Raw genomic sequence first — 16,191 nt, 5'->3', positions numbered from 1 at the left:
TTGAGTTGTTATGGCCCAATAGGCCCATTAAAGGCAACCAAATTTATTTTAGGCCCATTATGGCCCAAAATGTTATGTTTCATGAAGGTGGGTCCAATTAGAGCCCATTTAGGGTTCCTAGGCCCAAGATGGTGAAGTTGGAGATTTATTAGTCCATTAGACCCAATAAGAGAATCCTAGCCCATAATGAACTTGATTCGGGATTTCTAGGGTATCCAGCCCTTATTTGAACATATGAGATATAAATGAATGGGAATAGAGTATAGTATTCATTTAGAGTATAGGCTTTTACAATGGATGATGTTTATATGAGATTATAATTTCCTAGCTAAAAATGCTAGTTGTGACAGATGGGCAGTACAAAGATCGTGCTTCAGACGACAGAGCAGATTCAGCAGGTCAGACAGAGGTTGTTGACTGCTCAGAGCCGACAGAAGAGTTATGCAGATAGATGTCGGTCCGAGCTTGAGTTTCAGGTCGGCGACCTTATTCTCCTGAAGGTCTCTCCTTGGAAAGGAGTGATTCGATTCAGGAAGAGGGGCAAGTTGGGGCCCCGATATATTGGTCCTTTCCGTGTGATCGCGAGGGTAGGCCGGGTAGCCTATCATTTGGATTTGCCAGCAGAGTTGGGGCAGATTCACGACACTTTTCATGTGTCGCAGCTGAGGAAGTGTATAGCCGATGAGTCAGCAGTGGTTCCATTAGAGGATATTCAGGTGGATGCGAGCTTGAATTATGCCGAGAGACCAGTGGCCATCAGAGATCGGAAAATCAAGGTTTTGAGGAACAAGGAGGTACCCCTGGTGTTGGTTCAGTGGCATCATCAGAAGGGGTCAGAGATGACCTGGGAGCTGGAGCGTGAGATGCGTGAGCAGCATCCGAAGCTATTTGCAGAGCGAGACTTCGAGGGCGATGTCTAGTTCTAGTGGGGGAGAGTTGTAACAGCCCGGATTTCCAGGTATCTTTTATGCATATATTTTTGGTGTTTTGTGAGGGGACTCGGCGAGTTGGAGCTCAAACTCGCCGAGTAGGATCGCGGTTCTGGACGCGGGTTCACACCTGGACTCGGCGAGTCCATGCTGTTTAATGAAACCTTAATTTCCCAGTCCTAAGCCCTATTTAAAGGACCTTGAGAGCACCAAATCTGCTGAGGGTTCTTGTGAGTGAGATAAGAGGCCATTATTCATCAATTTTGTGTGTGTTTGCAAGAAAGGAAGGGGAAAGTCAAGCTAGAAGAGTTGGGGAGCTTGGATCTACTTCCATTTCGTCAGAGGAGGCTTCTTGAGGTATCATTCAAAGCTTATTCTTGTGTTTTTGTTGATATGGTCAAATCTAGGGTTTCTTCATGCCTTATTTGCTTTGTATTTGAAGTGTGAGAGGTCCCATGGGGATATGGTGCTTAGATCTGGACCTTAGTAGGTCCAGAGAGTCCCTAATGTCATGCTTTATGTCCTTCCTTTTGGGTTGGAGACTTAGGTTGCCATTTTAGAGGCATTTCTTCAAAAAGAGCCTTGTAGGCGTTGCATGGTAGCCAAGACTGTGACTTTACGTAATGAATGAGCTTAGGAGGGCCAGATCTATGAGTGGATGGAGCGGATCTGACCTCAGAAGCGAGATTGAGTTGATGCATGGCATGGACTCGCCGAGTCTGAAGAACAGACTCGGCGAGTAGCATGAAGATTGTCCTTAACCACTCAGCGAGTGGTCCTGCTGAGTTATGGGTTGACTCAGTGAGTCAGGGAGAGTTAGAGAGGGTTGACAGGTGGACTGAGTCGAGCTGGAACTCGCCGAGTTGTTCTTGAGACTCGGCTAGTTGAGTCGTGGTGGCCCCGCGATTCATGCCAGGTGGAACTCGTCGAGTCAGGGGAGTACTCGACGTGTCAAAAGAGAATCCTAGAGAGTTGGTGAAAACGTTTAGACTCGCCGAGTCGCTCTTGTGCACTCGCCGAGTCCGGTCAAAGTTGACCGTTGACCAGAGTTGACTAGTGTTGACTTGATAGGGGTAGTCAACCTTAGTGGTAAAAGTGTTAATTAGAGATATATGATGTTATAGGAGGATTATAGCTCGGAGGATCGAGCACGAGTGATTTCCAGGATTCGCGAGTTATCGAGATATACGAGGTGAGTCTTCTCACTATACTTTAACTTGAGTAGGTAATCAGAGTTATGTGACAGAGTATGTGTATGTTATGTGTATGTTATGTGTTGTATTGCATGATGTCTATGTGATTTATGTTGTGCATGCTTATAGAGTTGGAACCGGAAGGTTCCCAGAGTTAGAACCAGTGGGTTCACAGAGTAGGGTCTACGGACCCACAGAGTTATAGCCTCGAGTGGCTAATATGTGTTATGTGTGGTATTTTGGGGAACTCACTAAGCTTTGTGCTTACAGTGTTAGTGTTGTTGTTTCAGGTACTAGTGATGACCGTGGGAAGGCGCCGGCTTGATCTGTACACACGCATGGGATTTTTATATGTGATCTTGGGATTTTGTATGATGCGAATTGGAGTTTTATACTTGATGTTTTATGAAAATTAAATGAAAAATGTTTTTATATTTTGCGAAAAATTATTTTGAAATTCACGGTGTTACAATATCTTAATGCAAATTTTCTAAAGTTAATTAAGAGCCTGTTTAATTAGATCAGTAAAAAGTTAGGGTTAACTAAACAACTTGTTTTGGTTAATTTAACTAGTTAAAAGAGATTATACTAGAGCTTGTTAGTTTTTCTTAGTAATAGCTTAGATATAACACATTTTGAATAACTAGATCTAGGCTAATTGAATGATTAGAAAAGTTGCAGTAGAACTGAATTTGTTTTTATTACTAATTTCATTTAGTTTATTTTCTCTACAACTTTAGTTTAGTTAATAATAAAAAATTTCGCTTTTTATATTTTCTGTTGTGACTAGTATGTGCCTTATGCAAAGAGGCATTTACCATTAGGCTATGTCCCTGAGGATTCGAACTTGCATCCTTATGCTGCCCATTAGTGTAAACAAGCAGTGATATTTTATTTGCTTAATCGTGCTCAACAACAATTTAACAAATCGGCGTCTTTGTCGAGGACACGATATTGCTAATAGTTTGTATACTAAGATGTTCACGTATAGGTACAACACTAGATTTTGATCCATAAATTGAGAAAAATACAAGAAAACTAAAAAAAGAAGTTGTAAAATAAATACAATCAGTTGGTTGTTTTGGTTAATCATCTTCCTTGCCTCCATTAATCACCACACCATAAGGCAGTCCCTTGTGGAACGAACCAGATCCCAGTTTTTCATCATTCCTAAAAGTACCAATATCTTCTCCTTCCCCAAGCCCATTTAAAAATGTTTACCAACACCTTCTGAAATTTCAAGAACACCAGAACCTTCAGAGCGCAACTCCCCAAAATTAGTAATAAGTGGATACGAAGCTGAAAAAACTCTTAGAGAATGGGGGTTAATAAGCAACCTCTTTGCATCATATTTCATGAAGCCAAGAACTTCGAGCTAAAATCTAGGTTGATACACCTTCTTCCTACATTTAGAGACTTAGAAAACGAATACTCACATAAATTCCTCAAGGAATATCATGTGGTTTGTTCCAAAATAAAGCCACATGCCATAAATGAAGATCAGATAAAACTGGGGGCATTTCCCTTATTCAGTTCAAGACTCGACGAAAGAGTGTCTATACGATCAACCATCAAGCTCCATAACTACCTGGAACAAGCTTGTGAAACTTTTTCTATAAAAATACTTCCATGAAGCAAGAATCTCAAACCTTTGCAGAGAGATCATTGCTATTAAACAAGGAAAAAGAGAAGCTCTCTACACCTATTGGGAGAGTTTTAAGAAGCTACTGGTTCAATGTCCATAACATGGGAATAGTGATAATCAATTCTATCAGTGCTTTTGTGAAAGGTTGACACCAATGGAGAGAAGGGTGATAACTCTTTTGAGTGGCGGATCCTTAAGTGACATCACACCAACCGAAATCCTTGAGGTGATAGATAAACTTGCCATTGAGTCGAAGCATTTTGGGAACAAAGACGAGTGGTACGTTGATCAACCGTGAGAAGTCAAAGAAGTTAGTTCACATCATTTAGAAGCCCAAATTTCTGAACTAACAAAAGTCATTCTAATGTTGACCAAAGAAAAAGGAGTTGTGCCTGCAACTAAAGTGTGCAGAATCTGCTTGAAAAATAGACACCCAACTGATATGTATCCATTACTGCAAGAAGACACTGCTACAATAAAAGCTATTGGAGGATATCCGCATGGAAATTTTTATCAGCAAAATAAGCTTACACGTTAATTTTCAACAAAAACAGCAGTTTCAGTAGTCGCCTGGATTTTAGCAACAATCAAATTTTCAGCATCAGCAGAATTTTCTGAGACTGTATCGTTTTCATAATCAAAAATCGAATCATCAATCTGGCAGCTCCATCATGGCCTTAGAAGATACAGTAAAGAGCCTTACCACCATCACTCATGCATTTCAGAATGAACCCAGAGCAAGTATAAAAAATTTGGAACAACGGATATCTCAACTTAGCACTTCTGTGGGTTGCCTGGAATCTCAAGGGAAGTTACCAGGGCATATTGATAACAATATGAAGCATAACATGAGTACAATTTCCTTGAGAAGTGGAAATTTTATGAAGTCCCAAACAGATCTGGACCAGAAGAGGAAGCTGAAAAATGAATTTAAAATAGCATTGGGTGAGATACAAGCCGATAAGGTAGAAAAAGAGACTCCAAGACCAGCCAAGCTAAATCTGAAAGAATATAAGCCACTTCCATCATTTCCATCGCGACTGATGAGCACGAAACGCGAGCGAGAGGAGGAGCATATCATGGACACCTTTCGTAAGGTGGAGGTAAATATTCCTCTTTTAGATATAATTAAACAAATTCCTCTTTATGCAAACTTTCTGAAAGAATTGTGCATATCAAAGAAAAATTGAAAAACTAATGAAACAATCAAGTTGATGAAAAGATCTCTTCTACTTTGCAAAGAGGTTTGCCCCTAAGGTGCTAGGATCCGAGAATTTTCTCGATTCCTTGTAAATTAGAAAATCTTGCTTTTTCAAATACCATACTTAATTTAGGTACACCAATCAATGTCCTCCCACTATCAGTTTTTGAAAAAATAAAAAATGGGATCTTTACAAAAGACCGAGACACTTATTCAGTTGGCAGATCACTCGATAGTACACCTAAAAGGTGTATTGGAGGATGTTATTGTCCCAAGTGAATGAGCTAACTTTTCCTATTGATTTTACATTCTTGACATGGGTAATTTGGACATATCAGACAAAAACTCAATTATTTTGGGAAGACCTTTTCTTAAAACCGCTAAAACAAGAATTAATGTTTTTTTCCAGTCCACTTTCAATGGAATTCGATGGTGATATGGGCAATTTTAAAATTAATGATGCTAATATTATTTCTGATTAAGTTTTTGTTAATTATATGGGTACTGCCAATCCTTTATTTGAGGACTGCTATGAGTTTTCTGATGCCTTTGTACAAGATTTATTTTTAGACAGAAAATTATATGATACATCAAAAGAGCTAGAAAACGGCAAGCTTGGGGAAGAAGATGAGAAAGTGGCTGTTGAAAAAAAGTTAATAGAAGCAGATAAGCTTGGAGAAAAGGAGGAGAAGATAAAATTATGCTGAGGAAAAATCAATGAAAAGATGAAAAGAAGAAAAAGACTTTTGGAAAAAAGAAAATGAGATGGTGAATGCTGAGAAAAATCTGAAAAGAAGAAAACCTGCAGAGAAGAAGAAGACTTCTGGAAAAAAAAAAGACTAGAAAATGCAAAAGACTCAAAAATCTAAAAAAAGAATCTACTGATAAACTTTTGAAGTCTTTCCAGTTTACTGTACAACCATTAGATCCATCCATTATGCCAAATCTAAAGGGATTTGGAGTGAGGAAGAAGAGGGTTGAGCTTTAGAGAAGTCCCAACCACATAGTTGACAATCTTGTTCGACAAACTCAAGAAAATGACTTTAAAAAAGGGCGGCTTTCCGGGAGGTTGTAGGGTTCAAAGTATTCCATGGATGATGGCAATTGACCCCTTGATGAAGTCTAGGTTAAAAACCCAAGACTTGTCTTTTCCCTATAAATAGTCATGTATTATTCATAATTAGGGTTAAGAGTGAGACAAAATGTAGCCATCACGTTGTGAGGTTTCTTATGTAGTGTTAAATTCTTTAGTATGTTGAAAGTATAGTTTCTTCCTCATGTTTTGAATAAATTGAGTGATCATTCAACATATCTTCTTTCTTTGTGTTTGTTCTTATTTTCCGCATCACAATTAGGGTTTTAATCCCAACAAATGGTATCAGAGTGGATCTTTGAAAATCTATTGATTTTTGAAATATCAGCTCTTGATTTAATGATTTTCTACACATATTGAAGTATTATTGGTGTTTAGCGATTTAGAATAAAAAATCTGTGCAAGTTACTATTCATGGAGACTTTTGTTCTTCTCCTGTTCATCTGGTAAATTTTTTGTATCCTGTTGGTATTTTCTGATTAGATCCGATCTTTTACTTTGGCCCATAATTGCATCCAATGTTCTCAAGTTTTTGAGTCGACCATATTGACTTGTGTTCATCGTTTGACCCAACAAGAAATCCGCAAGTCAAAATCCCTTTTCATCTTCATGTCAATTAAGTGTTCATATGTTCTGTTGGATTTCATAACTTTCGATTTCTATTTGATCTGCTAATTAGTTTGATCTTGTTCTTGACTTTTGATCTTAACATCGATTTTGTTTGATCGGTTTTGTTCTCGAGTATTGTTTTGACCCAACTGACGTTTGATAATGATTTTTCTGAATTTTATTGAACGAGAATCATCTCTTGTTATCAGTAGGATCGATTGTGGTCTTGGGTCTAGAATTGCGATTTGATGTTAATTGGGGATTCATATTGATGAATTGATTGTTTGAAGTTTAAAGGACCTATAAAGAATGGAGAACGTTTGCTATTTTTATCGAATATGATTTTTGATCAGGAAACAATTTGAATAAGATGATTTTGGGTTTATCAAGTATTGTGTTCAGATTATGTCACAATCAGATTGTGTGTTAGTTCGTAATCGTTAATCAATTGAGACTGTTATGAATAGTCAAACAAGAAAAGTCAAATTTGAAAGGTATGAAGATAGTGTCGTTTCATCTTGAAATCGGGATCAATGGTCTCTCAATCAAGATGATGAAATAAGTTTTTGTTATGAGTATGTGTATCGCAATGGTGGTTTATCAGTCAAAATTTGGTTCTTGATTGTGCGAAGGTTATTTTGAAACCACTACATCGATTCACAGTTGACTGCAATGGTCTCACAAGTGTTCTTGTTCTAGCAACTGTCTTGTAATCGGAACATTAGTTTCACATATGCTGATTCACGTTTGATCTCACAATTGAAACCTTTCACAAATTGAATTGGTCTCACAATCAGAATCAGAAGTGTGATGGATTGATTCAGAACGAAGGTGTCTGAAATCGCAACATTCATTTGAAATTGGAAAATGAACAGATGTTCTTATGATTCAAACCTAAAAGTCAAATTAGTTTGATTGACCTAACTTGCGAATGATCGGAACTTTCACCCACGAACATTCGTTGTCTGCAACTCGCAGCGAACCTGTGTCCGGATTCGTCTCAAGAACATGTCATAGGATTCGGTTTGGCTAAGGATTCGCATTTGGTCTGTGATCTATTGATTTGAAGCGAAAGGTCATGGAATCGGATTTGCGTCGTGATGCTCAGAACGAACCTGGTTTCGTATTTGTATCAATGTGCTTGGATTGGAATGAACTTGGATTCGTATGTTTGAGCTTGGAACAAAAGTAGATGAAATTGATTGGAATCTTATCCGTGGTTTCGTTTGTGAACTCTCGTATGAGTCCCTTTCAGTCGTATTCCTTTATAAGGGGCAATTGGGAAAGAACACTACTGGTTTACACTTTTGCTCCCTGTTGTTTTCATAGATTGGCGATTATGGACCACAAATGAAGGGAAATATGGTGCATAATTATTAATTTTGTCGCCTGAATTTCAGCAAAGTGACAATTTCAGCACATTTATTTAAAAGTTTACAAATTTGAGGGCGGTGAACAGTTTTGAATTCTTTAATGAACATATTTTTTCGTGAATAGAAAAATAAGGATTCCATCAAGTCTTGGTGGTTTAGAAAGTCGTTTTTCATGATCACGTCAAATTTTCATGACTTTTTTTGGATTTTATACTTCATCGTTCATATCATTTTCTCACGGGGGAACAAAGTAATTTTTTTCCTTTCAAGATCATTCTCATGACCATTAGAAGGCTTTATAATCACGTTTTTTATTATAAATCGGGGGAGAATTTGATATGGCCATTCGAAATTGGATTTGTGACCTTTCAAATTTGAAGATTTTTTATAAAGCTTGTGGTAGAATTATGAAGGTAACTTTTACAGTAGTAGTTCTTCATCGAGCTCTTCTAAGGCTTTTACAGAGAAGTATCATTACATTAGCAGTTCTTCATCAAGCTCTTCTAAGGACTTGTTATATATCCAACTTCTAGTATTTTCTCGATCAAGTGGCGTTGCAAATCTTAAAATTTGTGTTGTTACATGATAATTTTTGGTGGCTTATATCATTAGCTTATTTGAAGATCATTGTGACTTGGAGGGGGGGCTCTTCAAAGACAAGAAGTGATTTGGTTTCTTTGTTCTGAAATTAGTTTTTATGGCGGGTTTGGCTTTATTGAAGATCTTTGGGATTATATCAGAAAATGAAGTTTAAAAACATTACTTCATTGCTTGGTTTTTATATATATCCTAGAACCCGTGGTTGAAGACTACTGAAGAATCAAGATTCGTAGACTGCTTCAAATATTCCTCGTTGCAAGATCTTTTCTTATTTTCTAGATGCTTGTTTTGGAAGTTAAAACGTTGTCATCCATTCCATACTTTGAGGGGGAGATTATAGGGTTTCAAAGTACTCCATGGATGATGGAAATGGGCCCCCTTGATGAAGTGTAGTTTAAAAAGCCCAAGACTTGTCTTCTCCCTGTAAATAGTCACGTATTATTCATAATTAGGATTAAGAGTGAAGCAAAATGTAGCCGCCACGTTGTGAGGTTTCTTATGCAGTGTTAGATTCTTTAGTCTATGTTGAAAGTGTAATTTATTCCTCATGTTTTGAATAAATCGAGTGCTCATTCGACATATCTTCTTTCTTTATGTTTGCTCTTATTTTCCGCATCTTGTTCATCAAATCACAATTAGGGTTTTAATCTCAACAGGAGGCAACCCATGAAGTTTTAGTTTATTTTTATGCTTTCAATAAAGAGATGATCACAGTCCCAAGAAAGCTTTAGGAAATCATAAGATCTTCAAATTGCTGAAATTCAGATGTTTCGCCAACATCTTTGTCAAATCAGAAATTTCTACAAACTTATCAGCTATATTCTTTCTTAGTTGCACCCTTTTGTTTTTATTAGTCTTATTGAGTTGTCCATTCCTCTCTAAGCATTGAGGACAATGCATCATTTTAACCTTGAGGAAGGGGTTAGTGTAAAAATGTGCATTTTTAGCTAAAAATTTTAAAATTTTCAATTTTCAATTTTTCAGTTAAAAGTTTTTTGGTTTTTCAGTTAAAAGTTTTTTTTGTTTTTCAGTTAAAAGTTTTCAAATTTTTTTTATATTATTTTCTCCATTGCATTTGTAGTAAAAATACTGAAAAATTCCAAAAATATTTTATGTTTATGTTTTTTATTCTTTCTGGATTCATAAAAAAACCCAAAATATCTTATCTCTATTTATTTTGAACATAAAAAAATTCTGAAAAAAAAAGTTACATGATATGATGACATTCTTGCATTCGATAACACTTTATAAATGGAAAATGAAATTCTGAAGCGATCAGATCGATAGCGGTAAGTTTAGTAATAGTTCTCATAACTAGGGGTTGCAAAACACCGTGATCTGAGATGTCGGATGTAAAAAATAAAAAGAATGGTGTACCGAAACACTGTATGGGCGGTAATAATAGTTTCATAATTATTTGCTTTGGAATATTTAAAACGAACCTTGATCGACAAGTCTGGACCCACAGAACACGAACCTATTTGATTAGCACACGTTACCATCGAGGTAACAAAGAACCTTATATCAGATCCACACAGTCAAAAAGAAAGGAAGGGTATGAACTGTCATATCTGATACCCAAGTTAAAGATCAAGCACTTAATCGAAGAAATCTCTAGACATTTAAAAAGTTGATTGAAGAACTCAAGCTAAAGACAAAAATACAATAACTCAAGTTCAATCAAATCAGAAGCCATTCCAAAGACAAATCTGGCAAATGAAGACAAGTGTGATATGATATTTGTCGTTCTTAGAAAAAGTGGAAGCATAGAGCTTTGACCCCTACGGGTTGGTTGCCTGCTTTGGTGAATGTTGATTTGATGTGACGGGTTCTTAAGAATGTGTCGATCCTAGTTCTTAATTATCTAGTCTTAAGGACATGAAATTCTAAAATATGCTATTTTCGCTTGCGATTCTAATTAAGGCCTAAAGTTTAAATAAAAGTTACAATTAGTTTATTGGTTCACACCTTTAAGCTTCTTCAGGACTTTCAGAATCTATCTAAGATGGAAGATATTGTGATCATCATCTAGGTAGTGAATCCATTTGGAGCTTTGCTCGGTGTTAAGTCTGATCATGTGAAGAAAAAAAGAGTGAAGTGTTTTTAGTTCAAGTTTAGATTTCTTTATTTTATTATAATTTCTTTTTAGGTCATCTACATCTTTCCATTTCATTTTTAACGTTTGATATTTTTATTACTTGAGGGCAAGTAACATTCAAGCTTGGGGAGATTAGATAGATGCCATTTTATGCATCTATTAGGGTAGTTTTTATTAGCATTTTGCATTATATTTTATGTTATCTCATGTGTATTAGTATAAATAATTTTCAGCTCATGATTATCATCAGAATTCCCGTAGTACTCATGTTATTATGTCTTTTTCAGATAGTTCAAGTGGAGTGGTACTTTGGGAGCAGCTTTGGATGCGTTTAAAGGAAGCATCAAAGCTTCATTGGAGTTGGAACTGTAGAAGGATGTTGAGGAAATACTTGAATTTCTTAAATGAAAGAGTTACGACCGAATCGCGACAAAAGAAGAAAAATGTGATCACATTTCTCCACTTTTGCAATGGCATAAATTGGTCGAGGTTTTTGTGGGTCGAAAAAATATCATTCTAAGAAGAAAACCAAAAAATGTGATCATTGAACAAAAATGCGATCACATATATGATCGCATTTTTGTGTCGAGGTTTCGAAAAGTCAATAATAACAACATACTTCATTAACCGACAATTAAGGAAAATTTGGCAAAAAATGCAATCGCATTTTTTTATATATGTGATCGTGGTTTTATCTTTCTTGTTCCAGAAGTTTCTGAATGGCATATAAATATAACCCCTCTGATCAGTTTGAACCCAGACGACGAAAAACTCATCTGAATGTGATTTCTGCTACTTTTCATCACTTTCTAAATATATGAAGGTTGTGGATCATATCCTACACATAGTTTAGTAAGATTAATCAGTGAGTATCTCTTCTTATTAGTTTTAATCAGATTTTAGCCATGTCTCACTAAAACCCTAGTTTCCAGTTCTGCAAAAAGACTAGTACTTTTCATGTTATCAGTTATCAAATTTGGTTTTCATTGTGTGCTTCTATATAGTTGTTTCAGTTTTGAGCTTAATGAATGTTTGATTTTAATTCTAGTTAGCTTGATCACCTAATTAGGGTTAAATCATACTAGTTAATCAGTTAATAGAGTCCGTAATTGTTCTTGTCAACCGGTAATAAGTAACAAGTATCAGATTGGTTCCGTGTTGGGATTAAGCTCTTATATAAAATGAAAAATCATATCTTTATGCATCCGATCTTGTGAGAAGTATTGGGTATTGCTAAGAATTTTACACAAACCTTAATGCAACTTTTCTGAATTTAATTAAGAGCTTCTTTAATTAGATCAGTAAAAAGTTAGGGTTAACTGAATAGCTTGTTTTGATTAATTTAGCTAGGTAAACGATATTATACAAGAGTTTGTTACTTTTTTCAATACTAGCTTAGATAGAAAGCATTTTAAATAACTAGATATGGGTTGATTGCATGATTAGGAAAGTTGCAGCAGAACAAATTTTTTTTTTATTTATTTCATTTAGTTTATTTCACTGCAATTTTAGTTTAGTTAGTAATTAAAATCCCTCTTTTTATATTTTATGTTTTGACTGGTATGTGTCATATGCAAGGAGGCATTGACCACTAGTCTGTGTCCCTGAGGATTCGACTCTACTTCCCTTTTCTATCCATTAGTGCAACCAAGCTGTGATATTTTATTTGCTTAATTCGTGCATGACAACAGTTTAACACTTATCAACTGCGAATGCCCGTGTCCCCATGGGTACATACTACCGCTCTTCCTAGACTCCCCCTCTAGGTGTACCAACACACCCATATGGTTAGAAAATCCACCACATACTACCTAGATTCCCACATTGTAGTTCCTCATACACAAGTGCTCACACTAGCATGATCTAGCACTCTTCCAAGGTCACTAGAAATACTCATGCCACCTTGTTATCAACTGAGAAATAAACTTCTACAAATGTCAACCAACTATCATACACAAGTACTCACACTAGCATGATCTAGCACTGTTCCACGGTCAATAGAAATAGCCACGCCACCTTGTTATCAGCTACGAAAGAAACTTGTACCAATGTCAACTAACTATCTTACGAATACAATTACATGCAACAAGGATTAAATAGTCCTTCGACTGAAAGACCATGCACTACAACGATTGGACACAAACAAGAGTTGTGCAATAGGGTCAAATCAAACATTCTAAAACTATTTAATCTTCGTGACATGCCACTTAACGCATTTGCTTAATAGTTAACTAACATCAATATAGGCTTCACATAGCATAAAGCAAGCAACATTCAAGCAGAAAACCAATAGGCTATAAGGCATCATAAGGATCATGCAATTCTAACATATAATTCCTAAGGATCATTAGGCTACACACTATCATGCATCTCTAACAGCTAAGATATCACACATAAAAAAGCATCTCTCCTAATAAGGCACTCTAGCATGCAACCATCAGTAGATCCTTAGCATAACTTATAGCATGCACATCGTACTATAACACATATAGCAGGAATTCAAATACAACATATAAACCAAGTATGGATATTTGGGGAGATCACTTTTCTGAGCTCTGGCTGAATGTACTAATCCCATCTTCTCTTTTCTTTTCTTGAAATGAATATTTTCCAAAAAGGCTTAGTAAAACTCTCGTATGCATAGTTTGAGTTTGGAATCCAACGAATGTTTATCCAAATCACTCAAACCAAGGCTCTGATACCAACTTGTGACGTCCCAAATTACAGACTAATTTTTTTTTTCATTTTTAAAATAATATAAACACCCATTTTTATTACCATTTGATCATAAACCATTATTCATAATTTAGAGGTATAAAAAGACAATTCAAAATCTCAAATCATAAAACCGTTGATGTATGTGTATAGTCCCGCCTTCGCAACCCGATAAGTACCTACAAAATATTTAATACACAAATGTAAGAACAAAGCTTAGTGAGTTCCCGAAAATATCAGCTAAGGGTTATCAGCATCTCTGGGACTATCAACAGTCCTGAATATCAAATACAACACAACAATATAAACAGTTATGGGTTATCAGCAACCTAGGGACTATCAGTAGTACCAGTGTGCTAACAGTACGCCCTACAGATTAACAGCACACCTTACAGCTTATCAGCAACCCTGGGTACTATCGGTAGTCTAGGAGTCATCAACAACTCAGTTCACATATAACAGCCATCAGTAAATAAGACCCAGCTAGTCAGGATGTATATACTGCCACACATACAAGTATAGTGAGAAGACTCACCTCGCAGATAGCAGCTAAACACAACAACTCCAATATAGTGTAGACAGGTACTATGAGACACCTAACAACAATGAGGAAGTACCCTCTCAGTCTACACCCTAAACCCTTATATTGACCAAAAGTCAACCATGGTCAAAAGCCAACAATCAAAGTCAACCCCCACCTTCCCTCCACATTATCACCACTCATAGGCCACTTTGTGGTGACACCGGTCTCCACATCGTGGCAGCCAGACCGCCACATCGTGGGGGACTGAGCTTTCTCAACTTAATGGATTAAGCTCTTAACCCTTAAACCTATGAACCCCAAATCTCAAATTTGAACCTTCCCAAGGTCTAGATGGATAAAGTTTCCAACTTTATCCATTAAGACATCTCAATAAGCCAAGATCTCAACTACTAAGTTCTTAATGATTGCACCAAAAGCATGAACACCCAACTAAGTCATACAAGCCCTCTTTCTAACCACCACCATGGTCCAAAAACCAAATAACGCACTAAAAGGTTCTGGAGTTCACTCAAACTCAAAGAACAAGAAGATATGTACCAAACTCTCATAAAATGACCTAGCACTAGATCTAGAGATCTAATGATCAAGTTGAAGACTTTATACCTCCAAAAGACCATGAATATGATGAAGATGCAACATCTAAGCTGGAACCAAGCACATAAGAATCAAAATGTACTCCATTTTCCTTCATTCTTCACAAAGTGGTTTCACACACACCAGAAACACAAATGGAGGCTAGGGTTTGAATATGATAGGATCTCATAGGGTGGAGGGTGCCAAAATGAGAAACCCTTGGAGTTAGCGCCCTTAAATAGGGCACTAATCCCAAATTTAGGGTTTTGGCCAAAAACCATCACCACGTTGTGGCCAACAATATGCCATGTCGTGGTGTTGTGCAAATGCGTGCTCCTCATCGACGAATGCCACGTCGTGGCCCTGCAAAATCCCAAGGTATGAAATGATTAACTCATGAAAAAAAACCCTAGAAAAATAGATGTTAAAGTAATGTACTGCCGGAATCAAATCCCTACCAATCACATCAATTTGAAATGTATAATTCTTCTCCGTAATAACCTATTCCAGAGAAGGTGGTCAATTTTCATATATATATATATATATATATATATATATATATATATATATATATATATATATATATATATATATATATATATATTATTTCTATTAAAAATATCTTTTATAATAGTTAATTTCCTTAATTTCCAAAAGAAACCTATTCTTGTTCTTATATTTTGTGTATATGTGATTTCTTTAATAAAAAGTGTCAATTATTCAAAAGCTATTTGTAATGATATTTAATAACAATAAGAATATAACAAAAGCTCTCTCTCTCTCTTGGGTAGTTCATTTTCCTTCTTAAATTCATAAAATACAAATAAACTTCTAGATGGTAAGGAACAATCAAAGCATCTTTTGTTCTCTTATCTATTAAAAAAATTAAAAATCGTTTGGATATGTCTTTACTCTTTTTAAGTAAGTTTTTTTAGTGCCACAAATATGTAATATTTTATTATAGTTTCTTTGAAATATAATAAAAGTTTAATATAGACTAAGAAACTACGATTGTTAACGCTTTTATTATGTATTGTATTTGTTTATCCACTATTCAAAAAACTGATAATGAGGTTTTGTCTTATTTATATTGGAAATATCACATAATAGTATAGTTTAATATTTTTTTAAACAATATATTAAAATCAAATAGTTTAAATAGTTTTTGAAAAAGCAGTAAACAAGTCATCCCCTATTTCTCGTGTTTTCTAGAAACGCGCCAAACATGCATGCATGACTGTATGTACAAGCCAAAACACAAGAACCGTTTTCGGTAGATGAAGTGGGTGAGTGGTGCCATATTAAATTTAGGCAAAACAAAGTGAGAATTCATATATGAATTCTTATTTTGAGTATCGATATAGCGAAGTCAAAGGATACATGTCATTTCTAATGATACAACTAAATTATTCTTATTTTTTGCATCATTTTTCTTTTATGCATCAAAATGGTGTTTATCTTTCGGTTTATTGAATTTTTTTAACGGCAACAAAATATATTAAAAAAAATAGCTAGAAGCTAGAAAAAAAAACAAAATTGAGGCAACACTGGATTTTGCATCTACGCAATCCGATTAATGCTATGGAATCGAGCCTGTTCCTGGAGAAGAAAATCAATA

The 16,191-nt window shown here is 35.8% G+C and overlaps 1 protein-coding gene across 1 annotated transcript in view; it reads right to left on the bottom strand.

Moving 5' to 3' along the window:
* Positions 1-14,831: 14,831 nt before the first annotated feature.
* LOC122197190 (acetyl-coenzyme A carboxylase carboxyl transferase subunit beta, chloroplastic-like) overlaps positions 14,832-16,191 on the bottom strand; it is a 1,928-nt gene continuing 568 nt past the window's right edge. The window contains exon 3 of the mRNA XM_052769920.1: positions 14,832-14,936. Coding sequence (XP_052625880.1) covers positions 14,832-14,936 — 105 coding nt within the window. The remainder of the gene's footprint in view (positions 14,937-16,191) is intronic.

The sequence above is a fragment of the Lactuca sativa genome, chromosome 3, assembly GCF_002870075.4.
Source record: "Lactuca sativa cultivar Salinas chromosome 3, Lsat_Salinas_v11, whole genome shotgun sequence".
Lineage (NCBI taxonomy): Eukaryota > Viridiplantae > Streptophyta > Magnoliopsida > Asterales > Asteraceae > Lactuca > Lactuca sativa.
This window is presented reverse-complemented; position numbering and strand designations above follow the sequence as displayed.